The sequence below is a fragment of the Emys orbicularis genome, chromosome 1 (assembly GCF_028017835.1).
Source record: "Emys orbicularis isolate rEmyOrb1 chromosome 1, rEmyOrb1.hap1, whole genome shotgun sequence".
Taxonomy (NCBI): domain Eukaryota; kingdom Metazoa; phylum Chordata; order Testudines; family Emydidae; genus Emys; species Emys orbicularis.
In genome coordinates this window covers 17,099,365-17,122,941 of record NC_088683.1, presented here as the reverse complement: position 1 = coordinate 17,122,941, position 23,577 = coordinate 17,099,365, and the positions used below count along the sequence as shown (strand labels likewise).

At 40.6% G+C, this 23,577-nt stretch overlaps 1 protein-coding gene across 1 annotated transcript in view; it reads left to right on the top strand.

Annotated features, from left to right (window-relative positions):
• Positions 1–23,577, top strand: part of UPF2 (UPF2 regulator of nonsense mediated mRNA decay) — a 110,981-nt gene that overhangs the window by 6,718 nt on the left and 80,686 nt on the right. The window contains exons 3-6 of the mRNA XM_065404731.1: positions 952–1,731; positions 11,666–11,826; positions 15,005–15,202; positions 17,944–18,093. Of these exons, the coding sequence (XP_065260803.1) occupies positions 952–1,731; positions 11,666–11,826; positions 15,005–15,202; positions 17,944–18,093 (1,289 nt within the window). The remainder of the gene's footprint in view (positions 1–951; positions 1,732–11,665; positions 11,827–15,004; positions 15,203–17,943; positions 18,094–23,577) is intronic.

Here is a 23,577-nt window from a genome sequence, read left to right as displayed (position 1 = left end):
TTATCCCCATTTTACAGATGGGAAAACAGAGGCACAAAGAAGCCAAGTGACTTGCCCGTGATCACAATGAAATCCATCCAGGAATAGGTGCTGGGCAGCTTGACTCTCAGTCTGGTACTTCAGTCACAAGACCAACCTTACTATAAACTGTTGCTGTAAAGTTTTAAGCACTGGAAATGGGCTGTGATCTCTAAAGCTGTCCAATAGTCAGCAGTCATGAATAATTGGTAGGATACAGCAGGAAGTGGTGTTAATTTAGTTTTCTCTCCAAGTCAGTATCCATAGCCTGGTATTAAGAGACACTATGGAGTTGGAGGTAAACAAAACCAAGATTCTGACCATTTGTATTCATTAAAGATACCATGACACTTTTTTAAAGAGTAAGGGTTTCAATGTGTCTGTCTTGGTCAGACTCCAGGCTGGGCGAATACATTTTATCTACTTAAATTGCCCTTGCAATTTCAGTTGGATTTGGAATTCTTCTTATCTAGAACACGTGTGTAGTGTTACTGTGTTCTGTTAACAGCTGCTGTGTTCTGTCCCAAAGTTGATTGTATTTCTTTCTTGAGTAAAAGGATTGTAGTATTTATGCTTTGTTAATGCTTTGTGATAAAAAAAATTCTGTATAGAGCCTTGCTAATATGTTTATTTTAATAAACACATAAATGGCACTTTCTTTGAAAAGGTTTAATAGAAGAGTGCTATTTAGTGAAGCCTTGGAGTTACTAGGACTTCCTTATTATCTGTAAAATATATTACAGAACATACTTTATATGTACTAATGAATCAGGAAAAATTTAAACTGCACTACAATTGAGATCAATTAGCTTGTGGTGCATTATCCTTGTTTTGAAATGGTTCATTTACCTGTCAGTTTACAAAATTCAGTAATCTATAATAGAAATTAGTGAGGTCTTACCAGGTTATAACTATCGGGGTTTTTTTCTTTAGAGAGAAAGAGGAAGCACATCAACTCCATCAGGAAGCTTGGGAGCGCCATCAAGCAAGAAAGGAACTCCGCAGCAAAAACCAGAATGCACCAGATAACCGCCCTGAGGAGAATTTCTTTAGCAGGCTGGACTCGAGTCTGAAGAAGAACACTGCTTTTGTTAAGAAGCTAAAAACTATCACAGAACAACAGAGGGACTCCTTGTCTCATGATTTTAATAGCCTCAATTTAAGCAAGTACATTGCAGAAGCTGTAGCTTCTATTGTTGAAGCAAAGCTGAAAATATCAGATGTGAACTGTGCCGTGCACTTGTGTTCTCTGTTTCACCAGCGCTATGCTGATTTTGCTCCATCACTTCTTCAGGTTTGGAAAAAGCATTTTGAAGCAAGGAAAGAAGAGAAAACTCCCAACATTACCAAACTAAGAACTGACTTGCGTTTCATTGCAGAATTGACAATAGTTGGGATTTTCACTGATAAAGAAGGTCTGTCTTTAATCTATGAACAGCTAAAAAACATTATTAACGCTGATCGAGAGACCCACGCTCATGTTTCTGTGGTAATAAGCTTTTGCCGGCACTGTGGAGATGATATTGCTGGTTTGGTACCAAGGAAGGTTAAAAATGCTGCAGAGAAGTTTAACTTGAGTTTTCCTCCTAGTGAGATAATCAGCCCAGAGAAGCAACAGCCCTTCCAGAATTTGTTGAAGGAATACTTTACATCTTTGACCAAACACCTGAAAAGGGACCACAGAGAGCTACAAAATATTGAGAGACAAAACAGGTGACATTTAAATACTGTACTTCATAAATTGATATAACAGTGCAGCTCATAGAATGCTTTAAGATTTAAGTGTTGCCACCAAAGTAAAATTATGTGGGAAGATGCGCTTTCTTGCAGAAGGTTCTCTGAAATAACGTGCTGAAAGATTTCCCAACTAGAAAAATCTTTTAGAGCCTGGAATGTTAAGTAATGGGGCATTAGGTTTTAAATAATTTTTAGAGGGAGACTGTTAAGTAAGTTTCTCTTGCTTTAATTTTTTTTTAACTCCTCCACTGGTTTTGTAACACTCCTCTAACAGCTTGAGACTAACATTTCTTTCCCAGCTGGTTTTGTCCTTTTCCAGTTGGCACCAAGTGGTTTTTTTTTTTTTTTTCCCCCCTTCCCACCCACATATTTCTTATGGACCATATGCTGACATGGATTTGTTTTGTTTATTTTTTTTTGTGTACCAACATTGTACATGGTGTCAGCATAGTTCTAAGTATAGGGGGGAAATCATTTGTCGAAGAAGTGTACTTTCCAAATTTCTTATATATTAAAATATAAAATCAAAATTTGGGCCTAAACTACTCAACCATGCCCTGTTAAACCTTGACTCAGAACATTAAATGCTTCAGGACCTCAGCTAACTATAAATGTCTTAGGCTGGAAAGAAACTTCCACCATAGGCGTGTTGTTGAATAAATATGCACTTTTCTCTGAAGCATCTAGTACTGGTCATTGTTGAAGCCAGAATGCTCTCCTAGGTGGACTGATGGTCTGATAAGGGCACAGGACTGGACAGGACTTCCTGGGTCATCAAGTCCAGTCGTCTTATATGACAGGCATTCTCATCATATGATCTCATTTGTATGATATGGTAATTCCTGTATTCCTAGAATATTTCCAATACACATAAGCAAAAGCACATGAATTGTGCAGTTATGGGTGATGGGCCTGAACCAAAATTCTGGATCTGAAATATGTATCCCAAGTCAAACTGCATATGTCTATAATGTTGAGTACAAAAAAAACCCCTCTGATCTGAACACTCCCAAACTTTGGGGTTTGAAATCTAGACTCAAATTTGAGCTTTCCCGAAGTGTGGGATGATCAGTTTTGGTATTGAACTTGGCCTATTATAAAGATTTAGGTGTGAGATACAAACTCAAGCATCTGTTGTAGTCTAGTCTCATCCCTATCAGTTGTTAAGTGACTGTATTTTGCTATGTAAGAAGTTGGAATGTGTAGTGACTTTTACTATAGTCCAATTCCTTATACTACTTGCTTGTTCAGAGAGAGTCAAAACACAAGTATAATTTTTTTTGCAACTTAATGAGTGTATACCTTCATCATTTAAACTAACACGGTTACAATTAAGTCTGGGATAAAGACAAAGGTAGCAGAAACAGCAGGAACAAGTAGATGAACTTCATTGCTGGCTGATTTGATTACATTTATCCTTCTCCTCCTTTTTGGCTGTTCGTTTAAGCAGCAGCTGTTCTGTGTGTTGAGAGGACTGGCATGTCCAACTAACCATTTAAGTCCACTGACCTTCATCTTTTCTCAATTACCAAGCAGTTAAAAACAGTTGTAAAGTTCTTTAGTTTATAAAATTTTCCAGGCGTATTAGTTTACTAAACTAAAAAGAGTTTTTAAACACCTGACTGGGTGTTTCAGTTACAGAGCTACCAGTATAGAGCTGGACAGGAAACTGTTTTCCTGTCTTTGAAACTCTTTTGGGACAAAACCAAGATCTTTAGACGTTTTTGTGTGTGGAAAAACCACAGGAAAAAAAGAGAGAGGCCCCAGAATAGCCAACAGGTGGTGAGGGCACTCACCTGAGGTATGGTATGGAAGACCCAGGCTCAAGTCCTTTGTCTGAATCAGGCATATCAGGGTCTCCCGTCCCCAGGCAAATGCCCTGGATGTCAGCCTATTAGCTATTCTTAAGTCTGTCTCTCAACCATAAATTCCATCCTGGACCTGAGAAACCTTTTCTGACAAAAGATATAGAACTTAAGATACAAAGTTTTGTTTTGGTGCATACGTGATAAAACAGTATCATTTAGGGTCATGTGGAGATGGTTGCATTGGTTATATGGATTTAAAAATGTTAGCCTTCTGCCTTAACAATTGGAGTGAGTGAGAGATTCTTCTCAATTTCTCAAAAATTCCCTTTTCTGCTTAATTTAATGTGATTAATTGTTCTCTTTCTCCATAGACATACCAAATACTTGCATACATTGGTCTTTCGCCTCATGCCATCCAAATCTAATGAGAAGTTTGGGTATGCAATTGAATTTCATTTAGAGAGTGCTTCTATTCTAAAAAGTGACTATAAAAATGCTAGCTCCCTCCTTATTCAACAGATCTATTGAAAGACAATCTGCTTTACTGACAAAAATAAGTTTACTGTTTTTTATTCCCATTAGTACTGCAGAACCAACTTGAAGAGGGAGAGAGCTAGAATAGGTTCCTCCTTATATATCAACTGAATTGTTTACTTAGGGCATATATTCACTGCAGAGTTAATTTGAGTTAGCCTAGTTCAGCTGAGAGTAGCCATGCTGCAAAATAACACTCAAGCTACCCAGAATGCAGTATAGTGGTTGTGTTAGCAGCTGACGAGTTGTATTAACTTGAGCTGTTGCCTATCCACCCCTCTGGGCCCACCAACTCAAGTAAAAGCACCATCATGCTCGAATGAAGGGTTTTGGCATGAGGATGAGACTCAAATTAGTAGTGACGCTCAAGTTATAACTCAGGTTAATACTGCAGTGAAGGCAAACCCTATGTTCCGACCAGTTGCCCCTGTATAAATCAACTGAAAGCAGTAGTAGTGTGCACAGTAGTGTTGTTGATAGCAAAACCTGAAGATGAAGTGTAACTAAGGACATATTCTGGCTTGTAGAATCTTTGTTACTAGTGATGATGGATCAGCAAGAAAAAAACATGCTTGACTCTCAGATCCCAGGCTGAGTTCTCAAAGCTAACTGCTGGGCAAGGAGGAACTATACATTTTCTTGTAAATTAAGCATGTTAAGATACAGTAAACATGGAACTCTACAATTTCATCTTTAAACACTTCAGATTAGTACTGAGTTTCAAAGTGTTATTGCATCTATAAACCTAGTGAATAACAGTATAAACAACTTAGTAGTGAGCTCTGATCCACAAGTTCATTTATAGAGGAGGCCAATAAATTTAAAAATCTTTGTCAACTAATTGATTTTCTCCTTTCAGAATGCTTATTTTAGAAGATGGAAACTATCCCTAATTCATGCCTTTACTGGCAAGGAAATACTGTTCATTGTTGCTTAGGTGTAAATAGCACCTTTTAAATGCAGTAAAAACATTTTTCATTGAAAAACTATGAAACCAGCAAAACTTATGTCACTTGTGTGTAGTAATGTCGAGGGGATGGTTTGATGGGACTGCCTACAATGGCATGTGGCCCATCTGCAACTGCCAGTAGCAACAATCCCCAATGGCTGGAGATGGGACTCTACATGGGGAAAGAATTTGAGTCACTACAGAGAATTCTTTCCCAGGTATCTGCCCGGTGGGTCTTGGTCACATGCTCAGGGTATAACTGATGGCTATATTTGGAGTTGAGAAGGATTTTTGCCCAGATTAGATTGGCAGAGACCCTGTGTTTTTTTTGGTCTTCCTCTGCAGTGTGGGGCATGGGTCTCTTGCAGGTTTAAATTAGGGCTGTATAGCAATTTTAAAAAAATAATTGCAATTAATCACACTGTTAAATAATAGAATACTATTTATTTAAATATTTTTGGATGTTTTCTACATTTTCAGATATATTAATTTCAATTACAACACAGAACACAGTGTACAGTGCTCACTTTATATTTCTTTTATTACAAATATTTGTGCTATAAAAAAGAAATAGTATTTTTCAATTCACCTCATACAAGTACTGTAATACAATCTCTTCATCATGAAAGTTGAACTTAAAAATGTAGACTTATGTACAAAAAAAACCTGCATTCAAAAATAAAACAATGTAAAACTTTAGAGCCTACAAGTCCACTCAGTCCTACTTTTTGTTCAGCCAATCACTAAGACAAACAAGTTTGTTTACATGTATGGGAGATAATGCTGCTGGCTTCTTATTTACAATGTCACCTGAAAGTGAGAACAGGTGTTCACATGGCACTGTTGTAGCCAGTGTCTCAAGATATTTGTGTCAGATGCGTTAAAGATTCATATGTCCCTTCATGCTTCAACCACCATTCCAGGGGACATGCATCCATGCTGATGACGGGTTCTGCTCTATAACAATCCCAAATAGCGCGGACTGATGTATGTTCATTTTCATTATTTGAGTCAGATGCCACCAGCAAAAGGTTAGTTTTCTTTTTTGGTGGTTCGGGTTCTGTAGTTTCCACAATGGAGTGTTGCTCATTTAAAACTTCTGAAAGCATGCTCCCTACCTCATCCCTCTCAGATTTTGGAAGGCACTTCAGATTCTTAAATCTTGGGTCGAGTGCTGTAGCTATCTTTAGAAATCTCACATTGGTACCTTCTTTGCATTTTGTGAAATCTGTAGTGAAAACATTCTTAAAATGAACAACATGTGCTTGGTCATCATCTGAGACTGCTATAACGTGAAATATGTGGCAGAGCAGGGGACATACAATTCTCCCCCAAGGAGTTCAGTCACAGATTTAATTAACGCTTTTTTTTTTTTTTTTTAATGAGCTTCATCAACATGGAAGCATGTCCCTTGGAATGGTGGCAAAGCATGAAGGGGCATACGAATGTTTAGCATATCTGGCACGTAAATGCCTTGCAATGCCGGCTACAAAAGTGCCATGCCAAATGCCTGTTCTCACTTTCTGGTGACATTGTAAATAAGAAGATGACAGCATTATCTCCCATAAATGTAAACAAACTTGTTTGTCTTAGCAATTGGCTGAAAAAGAAGTAGGACTGAGTGGATTTGTAGGCTCTGAAGTTTTCATTGTTTTGTTTTTGAGTGCAGTTATGTAACAAAAAAATCCTACGTTTGTAAGTTGTACTTTCACGACAAAGACATTGCACTACATTTCTTGTATGAGGTGAATTGAAAAATACTATTTCTTTTGTTTATCTTTTACAGTGCAAATATTTGTAATAAAAATAACAATACACTTTGATTTCAATTACAACATAGAATACAATATATATGAAAATGTAGAAAAACATCCAAAATATTTAATAAATTTCAATTTGTATTCTATTTAACAGTGCGATTAAAACTGCGATTAATCGCTATTAATTTTTTTATAGCGATTTTTTTTTGAGTTAATCACGTGAGTTAACTGCGATTAATCGACACCCCTAATTATTATTATTTTATTTTGTTTTACCATTGAAACTTACCAGGATCAGTTGAACACTGAAGCCGTTTGGGCATGCCTGGAAATTGTATGACATTTTTAACAACTAGAGATTCTCTGCACCTTGAAGTCTTTAAACCATGATTTGAGGACTTCAATGGCTCAGACACAGGTTTGATACAGGAGTGGGTGGGTGAGATTCTGTGGCCTGAATTGTGCAGGAGGTCAGACTAGATGATCATAATGGTCCCTTCTGACCAGGGCCGGCTCCAGGCACCAGCGAAGAAAGCAGGTGCTTGGGGCAGCCAATGGAAAGGGGCGGCACATCCGGGTCTTCGGCGGCAGGTCCCTCAGTGCCTCTCCGAGCGAAAGACCCGCCGCCGAAGAATGAAGCGGCGCGATAGAGCTGCTGCCAAAGTGCCGCCGATCGCGGTTATATCTCTCTCTTTCCCACTCCCCACCCTTCGCCGCTTGGGGCGGCAAAAAAGCTGGCGCCGGCCCTGCTTCTGACCTTAAAGTCTATGATTCTATATTGATTGAGTACCATGCTCTTGTGGTCAGCTCCCTTCTTTTTCTTCCTTTTAGTAGTCAAAAATTGATGATAAACATAGTAATGCAGCCTGTTCCCAGGAAGGTGGAGTTGACATTATATTCCAAGTTACTGGCTTCTCTGTTTTGAATTGCAGCATCAGGTTCAGACCAATTTTCGGTCATTGGTAACAACTGGTCAGTCAGATGCCACTAACACCACCATTCAAGCTACTATAAAACCAGTCAGAGAGGACAACTAGCTGGGAAAATACTGTCATCTTTCATTTGAAAGTGCATATTGGGCCCATTTCGCAGTAGTCTTGGAGCCCCTTAGCTATGTCTACACTGTAATTAAAAATCCCTGACTGGCCTGTGCTAGCTGACTCAGGCTCGTGGGGCTCATACTAAGGCACTGTTTAATTGCTGTGTGGATGTTCAGGCTCAGACAGGAGCCCATGCTCTAGGACCCTGCAAGATGGGAAGGTCCCAGAGCTCGGGCTGCAGCGTGAGCCCAAAAGTCTACACCACAATTAAACAGCCCCTTGGTCAGAGCACCATGAGCCCGAGTCAGCTGGCACAGGCCCATGGGTGTCTAATTGCAGTGTAGACATACTCTTAAGCAACGTCTACACTACCACTTACTTCAGCATAATTTACAGCACTCGGGTGTGAATAAACCACCCCTCCGAGGGCCGTAAGTTACATCGACATAAGCACTGGTGTGAATAGCGCTATATCAGCGGGAGAATATCTCTTGCTGACATAGCTAATGCTTCTCATGGAGGTGGAGTTATTATGCTGATGGGAGAGCTCTCTCCTGAGAGTGTCTTCACCAGATGTGCTATGGCAGCTTCACCAGTGTAGTGCTTCTAGTGTAGACTAGCCCTAGGTGTGAGCTTACGCTTGTGTGTAATGGTCCCTGAATCAGCTGAATAGGCCTCAAGGAGAATACCCTTGGCAAAGGAGACCAGCAGGTTCTTTCTGGGTATTTGGGTGGCCCATTCAATGAGGCAATCTACTTCTCTGGTGGAGTGTCCTTGTTTGGTGAAGATGGTTTTAAGTGTGTAAAGGTGTGTATCCTGGACTTTCTTCCCAGAGTATATTCTGTGGTGTCTGAGTCCCTGGCTCTAGATACTAGATTTTTTGGTGTGTTTTTGGTGGTTCCTGGATCTGTGATAGTGTTTGTGATCCATGGGTTTCTTGTATGTAGTTGTCTATAGGGTTCCATTGTTGAAGCTGATCCTGGTGTCCGGGAAGTTGATGCTGGTGCGGTAGTGTTCTAAAGAGAGTTTGATGGATGGGTGGTAGCTGTTGAAGTTTTGATGGAAACCTTTGAGGAAGTTTAGGTCGTCTGTCGAAAGGTAGAAAATATCATTAGAGTATCTCAGGTATATCATTGGTTTTGTGGTGCATTTGTCCAGAAATTCTTCCTCAAGATGGCCAATGAAAAGTTTGGCCTATTCGGGAGCCATCCTAGTGCCCATGGTGTGGGCAAAGTGTTTGTTGTTGAATGTAAAATTGTTATAGGTGGGGGTGAAATGGATGAGTGTTTGGGGTAGATATGTGAGTGTTGTCCATTGTCTTCTAGATATTAAGAAAAACAGAGCCAGCATCAAATTGATGATTTCTGTTCTTTTGGTTTTAAAAAAGCCCAAGAGGATTACTATTGTTACTTCTTGTTTGAATAGTGTGGTGCATGATTTACCACTTGATGTCTTGTAATGCCAAAGTCATAAACTGGCTTAAACTCCACCCTTTGGTCTTTACAAGGCCTGTTCTGCATTGTTTGATGCTTCTGTTACTTTAATTTCCAAGGAATCAAAGGTAAAAGAGACACAGACATGCAGCTGTATATAATAGACCAGCCTTTAATATTGGTGGTGGTTCTTTGCCATAAGCTGGAATTGCCAGAGATTGTTGTTTTCTTCAGTATGCAAGTTTAATAAATTAACAAATATCGTTGACACTAATTTATTAAAATGTTGATTTAGAATAGATGAGAGCAGCCAAATAAACTAAAGAATACAATACAAAATCCTTCACAGAATACTTGCGAGTTTGGGGGGAGATTTTGTTCAAGCCTAGAATGTATTTCTGATTTATGACATGGCTTACATCCATGTTATGTGGCTCTAGCCAAATACTGAAATGTGCTTAGAATGCATATGAATCAAAAATTGCACAGGGCTTGATATCTTTTTTTCCTTAACTAATGACAAGGAAGTGCTCCTATAGACCAGTCATGGTTTTAAGATATGAAATTTTATAAATCAATATTGCTAGAAACAAATAGTACATTATGAAAATCTGATATTTTCATTTTTATGGGTATATGTAATATTTATTTCTAGACCTAGCTACCAGATATTTCACCTTAATATCATGCCATTGTGATTAATCTTGCTTTTTTCCACTTGAATTCAGTATGCTTTTAACAGCTGCTGTCTGAATCTAAAAAACAATCTTGCCTTTCAAACTGTATAAAAGATTAATCAGAAACTGGAGTTGACTAGAAACTGACTTGAAAAGGAATAATTTCCATTGAGTACCTGGAATGAAATCCTGGCCCTATTGAAGTTGACAGGAGTTTTGTTATTGACTTCAGTGGACTACAATAGGGCCACAACTTTGCCCCTAATGTCCCAAATACATCTGGTAACTTTCATCTTAGTTGCCATTTCTGAGGTCTCTTAACTTGGGACAGTATTTGCTGAGGGCATGTCTACACTACAAAGGTAAGTCATCTTAATGTAACTCAATATCCAGCCACCACAGTAATTAAGTTGGTTGTGTGTGTCCACACCAAGATCATTGTCTCCTGGAGGCCAGTTCAGTCAATTTACACAACCCATAGCCCGAGCCCTGCTGCCTGGGGGGACTTGGGCTTCGACTTCAGCCTTGGGCTTCAGCAAGGCTAATGCTGGCTCTGGGGTCACAACCCACAGTTTGAGAACCGGTGGTGCAGAGTAACCTGATCTATTTTTTGTGGCTCATTATGACAGTGGCCTACAAGCCACTGATATACCACATATTTCCCGAGGAACATTACTTATTGTTTAACTACCGTGCGACAATATTTTAAGAAAGCAAGTTTCATGTATGTTTTACATGCCTACCCAGAAGAATAGAGAGGATGTGTAGAAATAACGGAGTAGAAAATATAAATGTGCACAGCATTTGTGCACATGCCTCTATTTTAAATGTGATTAATAGGGGAAATTTTTGACCCATCAGTCTCTCTGCTCTTCCTTTCATAGGAAAGGTATGATGGTGTTTCTAGCAGAGGCTCATAGAACTTTTAACCTGAGTCAGTTGTAATTAAATAGGTGAGACAAGAAAGCAGTAACCTTTTTTTGCTCACCACATCACCCTAAAGTTCCCATGATAAGAAGAGTGCTATACTATTTAGGACCTGTAAATGTATTTGAAAAGAGGTTTTGATTAAAAACAGCATTTAAAATTTTTCCTTGATTAAAAACTGTCAGGTATAGTACTGCAAAAGAAACCAAAATGTACATTCAGAACTAATTCTTTTAGACTTTATTTCAAGGATGTCAGCTCATGTTACTGGGCTAACTTGGAAATAAACGTCTCCTTCTTAAAACTGGCATTTCTGAGCCCCCTGGTGATGACCATCCCCTTCTGATACCAGCACAATGGAAGCCTATTGTCATAGACTGCAAAGCAGTCTTTATCCTGCTTTAATACTAGTCAAACATTTTACTTAAAATATTGCACATTAAAACTCTTGCATTACAGAATATTTAAGGGGAAAAAAGCTTCAGTTCTTTCAGTCTCCATAATCGGATTATTCTTAATGGCATTAAAGTTAAAATGGCTGTGGTTGTAGTACTTTTAAGTTTATCGAATTTGGTATTAAGTTGAATTTTGATAGTAGTGTTAGCCAGATTGTTGTCTCTCATTGCTACTATCTCATTTAGTGTGTGTGTATAATTCTGTGCCAGAGGGAAGACTGATGATGTTCAGTGGAAAACTTTGTCAATGGTTCAGTATAGGTCAAATATATCTTTAATAAGCGGACAGTGTCTGATTGTATTTTTTTTTAAATGTGCTCTTTATAGGCGTATTCTGCACTCTAAAGGAGAGTTGAGTGAAGATCGACACAAGCAGTATGAAGAATTTGCAATGTCCTATCAGAAGCTGTTGGCAAATTCTCAGTCTCTGGCTGATCTGTTGGATGAAAATATGCCGGATCTTCCCCAAGACAAACCAACTCCAGAGGGTAGGACATCTTTTAGGGTTGATAGGTTATACGATACTGAAAGCTTTCCTTTATGGGAAAAAAACAAAACCCTCCCATTGATCTGTGTTTTCAGTGCAAGTTTCCTTTTAAATGTTAATAGCTTAGCCTCTCACATTTTAAATATATGGAATAGGGCAAAGCATTCCAGGGTACGCCAATAAAGCTTCATTTTAAATTTATTAACCTCCAGTGAATTATTGAGCCTAAATAGGCCATCATAAGACCAAAATAAATGGTGGAAACTGGTGGGCGCCCTATGCACCCAAGGGCATGGGAGGTTAAAGAAAAAGATTGGACTATTATAAGTGTTAATTAATTTTGGCAATCTCTGGTACCTCTGTTAGGATGACTTTATTAAGGTGGTAAGGTAATGGGTGCCATGTAAAGAAAATCATATTTGTACCTTTAATCCTCCCCATCACTTTAAGAAAGTATATTTCATTTATTTTTATAAGAATTACTTGGTCAGATAACTAGTCATTCACAGGCTTTATTTTACATTAGAGAGACCATTTGAATCTGAAGATTATATGAGCTGCATTTAAAATGAAATTTTGAATGGATTACTAGAGAAATATGCAAACAAATACTATGAAATTTCAGTTAAATTCTCTTATTTCCTTACTAGTTGTGTTTCCTTGTTTCTCAAATCGCACAGAAGGCACTTTGTTTTAATTACTTCTTAATGTAGTTTGAATCTGCTTTAGAAGAGTTATCTGTTAATTGCATCTCAGAGCTTAGCAATTCAATATAGTTTTAAAATATACTAATTGCCCTTTAAAGTATTTCAAAATACAGCTAGGAAAATGTTGCACGACCTGTTAGATAAGCCACTAGATGGCTACCTGTGACCTTTGAATATGACGGAAAAATTTAATGTGCCACACTAGTCTTGATGGCTGTCAAATTTTAGTATTTACGTATTCAGATTCTTGAAATCATGGACCTCAGGTTTGTCCAAAAATGCTCAAGCTTAAAAAAAAAATTGCTAAATCTGTTTTGAAGAAGAAATGTGATTATCCCAACAGTTTCCTTACCATGATTGCCAGACCCAGATTAAGCAGCGTGTAGTTGCACAGGGCCCCCAGTCTCAGGGGGCCCCGACCACCTGGCTGTTTTTTAACCCTCTTGACCAGTTTTTTTTCCCTTTTGCTGGTTGCAATGTGCTGGGGCTTTTTTCCACTTCTAAGTTACAAGTTGGGGAGGAAAACCCCAGCACAATGCAACTGGCAACCCTTGCTGCATGCATGCATGCGCTGCAGCACCACAGCTGCTTCCACTACAGCATTCAGGTAATGTGCCTACTGGTGCCACACCCAGGTCCCACTCCACATGCCAGGCCCTCAATGAGCCCATGTGGTGGCTCCTGCTCCTTTCACTGCCAGAAAGCAGGGCAAACCTGAGGTTCAACAGCAGGGAGGAGTAAGAAGCGGGGTGAGGCAGGGATTCCTGGGAGCTTGGGAGGAAGTGGTAGGGGGCTTCCCTGGGCTAAGGCTCCCGAGAGGAGGTAGGTGTAGGGGCATATGGGCTAGCAGGCTTGTGGAGGGGTGGGGGTGCCTGAGAGAGGAACAGGAAGATCAGGCTTCTGTGGGTGGGTGGGGGTGCACTGAATGGGGTAGAGGAGGGTCAGGATGCTGTGGGGAGGGGCAATGGCTAGTTTTTCTGCTTCTTGGAGGTGGCAACCCTATGGGCCTCAACCAGATTGGCCCAACTGTTCCCCCCCAACCATGAGTCAAAATTCAGTGAGTGGCTTTGTACCCTGGCACAGTGTTGTAGCGTTACTCATGTTTGGTGTCCTATGCAATTGGGCCCCTTGGAGCTCTCTTGGATTATCACTGCAATCGGGCACATAAGTGTAGGGGGGCTTTTGAGAGAGGTCTGGTTTCTCAGATCCCTTTTTGGAGTTCAGCTCACCTCTGGCTCCTTCTGCTTCCTTGCCGGTGTTGGTATTATGAGCCATCAGAGCCAGTGTGTCCTCTTCAGGTCCTGGTAGCTCGCCATTGACACCCAAGACCATCTTTCTTCCCAGGGGAAAAGAACTACCTTTCCTGCTCATTCAGCTACTGAAGCCCAGTCCAACAATCAGTGTCTGAGTCAGTCCCTTATCGGTTTTGATTCGAATCAAACTTGTGCCCAGAGCCAACTGAGACTCAGTACCCCTTTTCCTTAGGAGCTGGTAAAATTCTTCTCTTAGCCTGTCTGTTTTTCAAAAGGCAGCAAAGCAACTCTCACGCAGGAGGCTCGGGTATCCAATGCACTAATGTACTTGCTGTTTTCTGATTTGTATGGTCTCTGGCAAGTTCTGCTTTTGTCAAAAATGTCTTTCCCCTATAACTGGGGAGTCAGCTAGGCATGGTCAAGCTACTTTCTAAGCCACGTTTCATAAATACTTCCAAGCGCTTAATCTACTTAGGAAATGTTTCCCCAAGCCAAGAAAAATTAAAAAAAAAAAAAAAATTGCAATATATATTTAAATGAAATATTCCTAGATGTATTATTATTAACATGTCATATTAGTTCTTTAAGTCTTTTCCAAACTACTAGTAATAAAATGAGATGTTCTCATATTTATAAACTATATATCATGTGCTCTGTCTAGTTTAAGGAATGTGAGGAGGGTCCAATTTCCATAGTGCACAGGGCCCCAACATTTTTTAATCCATCCTTGCTATTACCCCTGGACTGCAATATTCCAGATTTTGCAAGCATTTACTTATATCCTGAAAATAAAACATTTGTGGCAGTTGGTGTATGAACACCCCCAAAATGATGTATCTAAACACTTTCTGATGCTAATATGGATGAATTCTACTATAACTCCATTTAGCAATCTCGTTTAATATAATTGTGATAACTTTTTGATTGCACAATGTAGTTTTGTAATTTTATTGTTTTGATTTCTTCTTGAATGAGACTAGTCTGGTTGTACTTTGTTAAGATGCTGGGGATATGTGTTTAATAACTTTCAATTTTAGAAGCCAAGGTAGTGGCAGTAACAGAGAAACATTTTTTTAATGTTTAACCCAAAAGTCTGTCTTTTTAAAATGAGATGATCTGAAACTTGTGTATGTAGCTTTAACCCTTCGCTTAAAAGAAAATCTTTCTTTTAGTATGATTATATTGATGAATTAGTCACTTGTGCATTCTGTGATTCCAGAACATGGGCCTGGCATTGACATTTTTACCCCTGGCAAACCTGGAGAATATGACCTGGAAGGGGGCATCTGGGAAGATGAAGATGCTCGAAATTTCTATGAGAACCTTATTGATCTAAAAGCTTTTGTGCCAGCCATTTTGTTTAAAGATAATGAAAAATGTTCTCAGAACAAGGACTCCGGCAAGGATGAATCTAGAGGTAAAACAATTTGGAAGAAAATGTTCTAGATCTTTTAAAAAAATTTTATTGTGTCAACAGCCATGCAAGTTTGGCAAAAGTAATAAGTCTTTAGTTGAAATACACCTCTACCCCGATATAACGCGACCCGATATAACACGGGTTTGCATATAGCGCAGTAACCCCGGGGCTCCGGCAGCGGAGCTCTGGTGGCGATTTAAAGGGCCCGGGGCTCTGGCCGCTGTGGAGAGCCCAGGCCCTATAAATCACCGCTGGAGCCCTGCCGCTGCTACCCCCAGGGCTCCAGCAGCGGGGCTTGGGTGGCGAATAAAGGGCCCAGGGCTCTAGCTGCTGCGGGGAGCCCCGGGCCCTATAAATCACCGCTGGAGCCCTGCCGCTGCTACCCCCAGGGCTCCAGCAGCAGGGCTTGGGTGGCGATTTAAAGGGCCCAGGGCTCTAGCTGCTGCGGGGAGCCCCGGGCCCTATAAATCACCGCTGGAGCCCTGCCGCCGCTACCCCAGGGCTCCGGCAGCGGAGCTCTGGTGGCGATTTAAAGGGCCCAGGGCTCTGGCCGCTGTGGAGAGCCCAGGCCCTTTAAATCACCGCTGGAGCCCTGCCGCTGCTACCCCGATATAATGGGGTTTCACCTATAATGTGGTAGGGATTTTTGGGCTCCCGAGGGCCGCGTTATATTGGGGTAGAGGTGTAATCATTATTTGTATAGCAGTCAGAACACTCCACCAGGATGGATGATCTTGAGCACAGAAATGATGCTAGCTAGATAATCTGAACACAAAGTTATCTTATGAAAATAATAATAAATAAAAATGAGTACTGATAGCATTTTTCACCCAAATATATCAGTGTGTTTTTGGTGGGTAAGTATTAATATTTGTATCTTTATATATGAAAGAAACAAGGCTCTGCCTTCACTGTAAAGAAAGGTATGGGTTTTTTTTACATTGAGATATTAACTTGTTAGCTATCTTGATGCAAATTTCTAGTGCAGACAAGGCAGGAGTAGTTTTTACCTTGATGTAGCTAATCAAGGTCAGCCCTATCCCACTCGCACCCCCAACACACCTGGGATTGTCTAGGATTAGCTGCATTGAGGTAAAAACTACCTGTGCCTTAACTATCTCAGTGCAAAAATCCTAGTAGAGACATCTTGATGTAAAAACATACACACACACACACACACACACACCCCTCCCCCGTAAAGGGAAAACTTAAGTCACAAAGGTTAATGCCTGTCAGGAATAGAACTCAAATCATTTGTCTCTGAGGGCTTGTCTACACAGCAAGTTACTGTTTGGCAAGCCATGGTGTGAATCTATAGTGTACCAGCTGGTGTACTGTAGATTCACATTCTGGCTTGACGAGCAGTAACTTGCTGTGTAGACAAACCCTCAGTCCTGTGTACTAACCACTAAACATATTGCGTGCCCCAGTGAATACTATTTCCATATAAAGCACATGCTGCTTTAAAGTTTTATCAAATATTTTGTTAGTTTATGAAAACTAATAGATAAGTTATATCAAACTTTTTAAAAAGAGGGCTATATGTTTATAAAATGCAAACTAATTTAATTTAGAGATTATAGATACAGTATGCAGAAGAATAGTAAAACCAGGAAGAATACTTCTGGTTATGTTTAGGTTGTAGTCTTAGGCATACTAGGGGGTAAGAACTCTAGCTATGATGAATTAAGATGGTCATCTAAGAAAACAAAAATATATTTTAGTGTCAGATTCTTATCATAAGTTCACAGATTTTAAAACAAGAAGAGGGTATTAGATCATCTAGTCCAACCTCCTTTATAACACAAGCCAAAAAATGCCTGCTGTACAATGTTTTCTGATGGGAGCAAAAAGGAGATACTTAAAAGTTCATTGTAAATTTTTTGAAACTTGCAGTGTTTTGGGGACTGAGACTTGGCCTTGCATATCTCACATTTCAGGCAGATTTGGTGGGGATGTTGTAACTGTAAAATCTCCATGGAAGATACCACTGTTTTCCCTAGGTAGTCTCGCCTCTTAAGTGTTTGCACTCTCATCTTGGACTGTGCAGAACAGCTTCACAATCCTATTGTTCTCAAGTTGTACCACTTCTGGCATGACGTGATGTCATGGGTGCCACACATTAAAACAGAATAAAACTTCACTTTATGCACGATGGGCCAGCCTTTCAAAGTTTATCAGCAAACTCACGTATTCAAGTTCTTGGGTCCTCCCAGTTGTTTGGATTTTTCTCCCTGATTTGGACATGCAAATCCTTGGACATTCCAATTTAAAACTTTGAACTTCCACTGGGGATTTCAACAGATGCCACTTTTGCAATTTTGGGTTTATTATTTAATCATGATATTAAACATAGGCATTCTACACATAACCTATAGTGTCCTAACAAATAACATATCCCAGCCCAATGAAGACACAGCAAGTACAATTGGGAACAAACCAAAACACTCAAAAGGGGTGAGCACCTTTTAACAGAAGCACATCACACAAGGAAGTGAGTTAGGAAGACTGTTCCAGGCATGCATGGCGACATGAAAAATGGCACAAAGTCCAGAGTTGACAAATAAGACTAATGTATTGGTCAGAAGAGAAGTGTGCTTCTTCTCCTTACACATGAATAAGGGTGTGTAAGAGGTCAGACTAGAGATGCAGGGATGCACCAACATGTCTTACAATATTTTTAAGCCATGTCTACTTGTGTTAACATTGCATGTAAAATATTTCTGCTTTCTTTTAAACAGATTCAAAAGATGCCAAGGATAATAAGGATGTTGCTGGTAGTGAGGATTTGGAGTTGGATATGGAGAATTTGGACATTAATGATGATAACTTGGAGTTAGACTGTGGAGATGAAACAGAAGATCTCACAAAAAAGCTTCTTGATGAGCAAGGTAAAAGCAGAGCTGATAAACATTTTTAGGGCTACTGTATTGTTTTCTAACTGGGTCCTAGTATTTCTTCAATTCCTTGTATTAATGTGGAGGGATGCCTTTAATTCTTTTGGGCAACATCTGTAGTAGCTAGAAGCAATTTTGAGCAAGGTCATTCCTTCCTCCATCCTATTATGCTCAGCAGGCACTTCTAACAAAACCGTCAATAAAGAGCGATAAGAAATAAAAGTGCTCTGCAGAAAGAAAAGAAAACTGGTCCAAAACTGCTAAAGGATAAAAATAGAAATAACTTCTCCTATTCAGTAAAGACACTAAGATGGTTTAGTAACCACTATTTTGAGGTTTGTGTGGTGAAGGTTAATAGATACCTCTATTACTACTTTGGCATTTGATTGAATTGTGAAAAAGATTAAATGTAAAGGCAGTTCTACTCAGAAAAGTGACGGTAATAAATGGCATGTGAGACTTCATGTTTGTGTATCAATTATCTTATCAAATGTGTTCAGTTTACAAGTAAAAAGATGTTTTACTTTTAAGCCCAATGTGGACTCTAAAAGTCAAACAGGATTCTTTCTTTCTTGTGCATCATCATCAGTAATACAGATTTTCCTTTCAGTAACAACTATTGCCTTCTCTGATAGACACTTAGTAAACAGTCCTGCTAATGATGCACAAGAAGGAATAGAAACCAGCACATCCTCTCTCATGTAACAATGTTAGCATAGATAGCAGAGGTGAAAACTGGAAAAATCTAAGTTGGTTGTGGTGTACTCCCACCTGTGAGTTATGAGCTTCCTACTGCTGCTGAACTTTGGGAACCTTCTGAAAAGCAGCGCCAAATGTCAGGAGCCAAGGGCCATGTACTTCTCAATTACTTCCTTTCTGCAATTAGCTGCAGGCGAAGGGACTTTCTTTGTGTGCATTGTGTCTCTTGATTTTCCCAGAGGTGGATGCGAATGATGCTCTTCATTTTGCCTGGGGATATTTCTTCCCCAGATTTCTGCTTTGTGTATAAGGTCTTCACATTTGAGCCTGCATCAATGGTCAGTAGAGACTCTGTTGCCTCAAACCAGAAGCCTTATGAATCCCACCCCAAAATATGTTAAGTCATCCTTCTGCCCCCATGAAGGAATAGACTGCATTTGACTTCAAAGCCAAACAAAGCGGGGATGACTTTGGCAGTGAAGAAATTTGTGTCGGTTCCTAAGTCTTAAGTGGGCTCTGAAGCCTCATCAGTTCAAAGATGTGAGCCTTTAGGAGCAAGAACTTAACCAATTCTGAGGGTAATTTCTGCTTCTTAAGTACTTGCCACAGGATCTCTTTTATCAGGACCAGGAGCTTCCCATGTACCAAAGAGACCTAGTAGGCATGCTGGCGGATGGGTGGTTTTACCAGCCAAGGAATGGAAATAAAGTTCCAAACCTCAGTCCTGACCACTTGTGATGGTTCAGGTGTGTTGACTCATATGATGTCATCAGCTCTTTTGGAGTCAGTACTTCTGGCTTGAATCTTTGGGCCTTTTGTCTGAGGCTTAAATCTGTGTTGCAGACCACCTTTTCAAGGGGGAGGGTCTTTTCAGCTATAAGATGGATGACCTGATGAAGAAGGTGAAGGACACTGAGTTCAGTGCTAGGTCATAGTGCATCCTCAATGGGTGCTGTTTTTCAGAAGGTTTTTGAAGCTCAGTGGTGCTGAGGGTGCCTCCACAATGCAAAAGTATGCAGAGGCAACACTACCAAAAAAGTAGAGTTATGGTAAGTAACGAGCTTTATAACTCCAGTCATCAGATATGATTCTGATACACAGAGGGAGCAGATCCATTGACTAAGAATGTGCCATCTTTACATAGTCACTTTTCATAGTAGACCTACTTCAACTATATTTTTTTAAAGTACTGCTAAAATACAGTAACTCCTCACTTAGTCATCCCGATTAACATTGTTTTGTTGTTACGTTGCTGATCAATTAGGGAACACGCTCGTTTAAAGTTGCGCAATGCTCCCTTATAACGTTGTTTGGCAGCCGCCTGCTTTGTCCACTGCTTGCAGGAAGAGCAGCCCGTTGCAGCTAGCTGGTGGGGGTTTGTAACCAGGGTGGGGGTTTGTAACCAGCAGCCCCCCTATCAGCTCCCCGCTTCCCTAAGTTCCCTGTGCGGCAGCCACCCAGCAGGCTATCAATTGCCGGCAGTTCAGCTGTCCCTCCCCCCACTGCCATGTGCTGCTCCTGCCCTCTGCCTTGGAGCTGCTCCCCAGAGCCTCCTGCTTGCTGTGCGGGGAGGAGGGAGGCTAATGTCAGGGTGTCCCCCTCCCCCCTGCTCCCCGCTAACCCCTTCTCCATAGAGCGTGGGGGGGTCATGACAGGGCTCAGGACGGAGGGAGCTTGCTGGCCGCAGATGCTGTCTCAACTTCCTGATCTGTTTAAAAAGGCAATGTACTTAGAGTGGTGTCAGTGTACTTAAAGGGGCAATGCGCATCTCTCTCTCTCTCTCACACTCACACATGGTGTGTGTCTTTCTGCCATGCTGTCTCCCCTCCCTCCATTCATGCTGCCATGTAGAGTGTAAGGCTACATTAACAACAATGTGTTAGCCCTTGGGGGCTCAGCCGAATGCTAGTTCATCATTTTGCAGTAAGACATTCTCTGGGAAATATCCCACCCTCTTCCACCCTCTAACTTCACCACCTCAACCAAGCTTCACAATCATCATTGCTGTGTACGGTATTCAGTTGTTTGTTTAAAACTTATACTGTGTGTGTGTGTGTGTGTGTGTGTGTGTGTGTGTGTATGTATGTATATATAAGTTTTTTGTCTGGTGAAAAAAATTTCCCTGGAACCTAACCCCGCGGCGCGCCCCCCTCCCCCCCCCCATTTACATTTATTCTTGCGGGGGAATCTGATTCGCTTAACTTCGTTTCGCTTAAAGTCGCATTTTTCAGGAACATAACTACAACGTTAAGCGAGGAGTTACTGTAGGGTAATTGCTATAAATTGCATGTCTCTGTGAGCATCAAGATGTTCTCCATGCCCCAGAGAGCTTTCTAAATAGGACAGTGCAAACAAATGCAACACATTAAGGAAGGGAGCAAGTATTAATGAGAAGGAAGAAAGGATCCTCCCTCCATCCAGTCTCTCATTTTGGCTACTGATATTTCTTCTCAACTTCTCCTTTCTATGCTACTGTCATCAACACGAATGACCTTCTTGTCACTCAGTGCCACAATTTGGGGGTAATTTTTTGATTGCCCAGCTCCTCTTGCTGCAGGCATCCAGGCTTAATACAAATCCTTCTGTTCCTTCCTCCAAGGTATCCAAGATCCATCCTTTTCTTTCCATCCCTGAAACTAAATCTCACCTTCATGTCCTCATTACATCCTGCTTTGCCTGCTGTAGCATCCTGCCCAACACCCATGTTTCTTTTAATCTATATAAAATGTTGCAGCTTAAGTCATCTTCCTTGCCTGTCATTTTGATCATCTCACTCCTCCTTTGGAATTCCCTTTCATGACTCCACATCCCCTACGTTACCACAGACAAGCTTATGGCCATCAATTCAAAACCCTGCATAAATCATCCCTTCCTTACTTATCCTCCTTGTTCTTGCTTTGTCTTGTCAACCATCCAGCTGTCAGCTTCTTGCATAAATATATCCATGTCGTCTTCTTCTATGTGGTGGTCAATTTTCCTTTATCTGCACTTCCTGTACACTCTTGGTATTTAAGTCCCCCTTGAAGACCCACTTTTGCCATTCTGCTCACAGCATCTGTTTGACATGTATAGTTTAAAAAAAAAAAAAAAAAAACTGTTTACCTCTTCCTCCAACCTATGTCTACTTGTCTGTCTGTCCATCCCTTAGATTGTGATATCTTTGGGGCAAGGACCGTTCCTCCATGTCTGTCTTGAAAGCACATTGTGGGCACAACATTAAACACATAAAGTGATTATTTCTGAGAGATGTATCTTTTTTAGGTGAGAGGAGTGTAGGGGTTTTTGCAGAAAATGAGATCAGAAATGCAGGCAGGTGATGTCTTGACATACTCTCAGCTCACTGACACCCCAAAAAATTGGGAAACAGTGCCAGGTTACCAGACTAACATTCACAATTGAACAATGACAGTGCACAGATCCTAGCCAGTATGGTAGGGAGAGTATGTCTCAAACATGTCACAAAATACGAATGGACCAGTAATTACGTTAGCTCAGCATGGAAAGTTAAGATCCAGAGTCAGTGGTGGGGCATGGAGGGAGAAGGGACTCTTTCAAAATAGAATGAAAATTATTACGGCATAACAAAATATCAAATGTAAAAATTCGTTTGCTTGAAGCATATGGAGGAATCTATTGAATGCATTGTGAGTGCACTGCAAACCCTACATATTGTACACAAATTTAGGGAAGTGTGTTACAAAAATCTAAACTGAGACACTTTTATAAATTTGGTGTTTAATTTCCATTTGATAAGTTGATTGTTTTTTGAGCTTGATTCCTCCATAACCAAAATCTAGTGACAGTTTGGCAAGATGGCCTTACCTGGGGAAGCTGAGTGTCTTTCTCTTAACCACCAAATGCATCATTTGGTGACATTTTTTTCTTACATTGTGGAAGATTGTAAGATAACTGTAATTGAGACAATATATTATTACCATTATTAATCATGTTTATTATGGTAGTGCTTAAGGACCAACCAAGAATGGAGTCCCATTGTGCTAGGCACTGTACGCACAGAGTAGTTGACAATCGCTGTCCTGAAGAGCTTACAAACTAAATAGATAAGACAGATACTGGGTGGGAAAAGGGTAGAACACGCAAGTAGAGTGAACAAAGTGAAGGCAGGAAACGTCATGTTAGTGCCACAAAATTTTGGGGTGGTTTAGTTAGGAGGGGATAAGTTTAAATGAAAAGAAAAGTGAAGGGAGAGGGAATGTTGAAGGGAAGGGGGAGGTGATGGGGACAGAGTAAAAGAGAACAGGGGAAGAGGGCCATGTGTGGAGTGAAGCTGAGATGAAGAGACTAAGGGAGTGGGAGGGAGAAGGTTGGAACAAACAGCCAGTCAGCATGGAGTAAAGAATGTCACGTCAAAACTGTAGCAAGTTCTCTGAATGTCAGAAGCTGCTTCTGTAGCTGGTTCTACTGTCTGGCGTCTCTGACTGATTTCTCTCTGCAATTTTTCCCTAAGACCACATAACATGGGGAGGGAAGGCTCTAGTTTCTCTGAAGTGGTCTCCCCTGCACAGTTATGGGTCTGGAGCATGCTAGAGGGAGGGATGGCTCCATCTGGCTCCCATTTTACCTACTCCTCCCCACCCAGTGCAGCAGTCCCTGCTTTGCCTGCTTCTGCAGCTGCTCCTACCAGCTGAAGTCTAGTTTAGTCTAGTCAGCTAGAGTTAAAGTCACAGACTTGTCATTACTAGAAAAAATTAATAAGGGGTGTCTCCTGTGCTTAGTGCGCATGTATAAGTCTCACACAACAAATGTGCTTTGAGATCT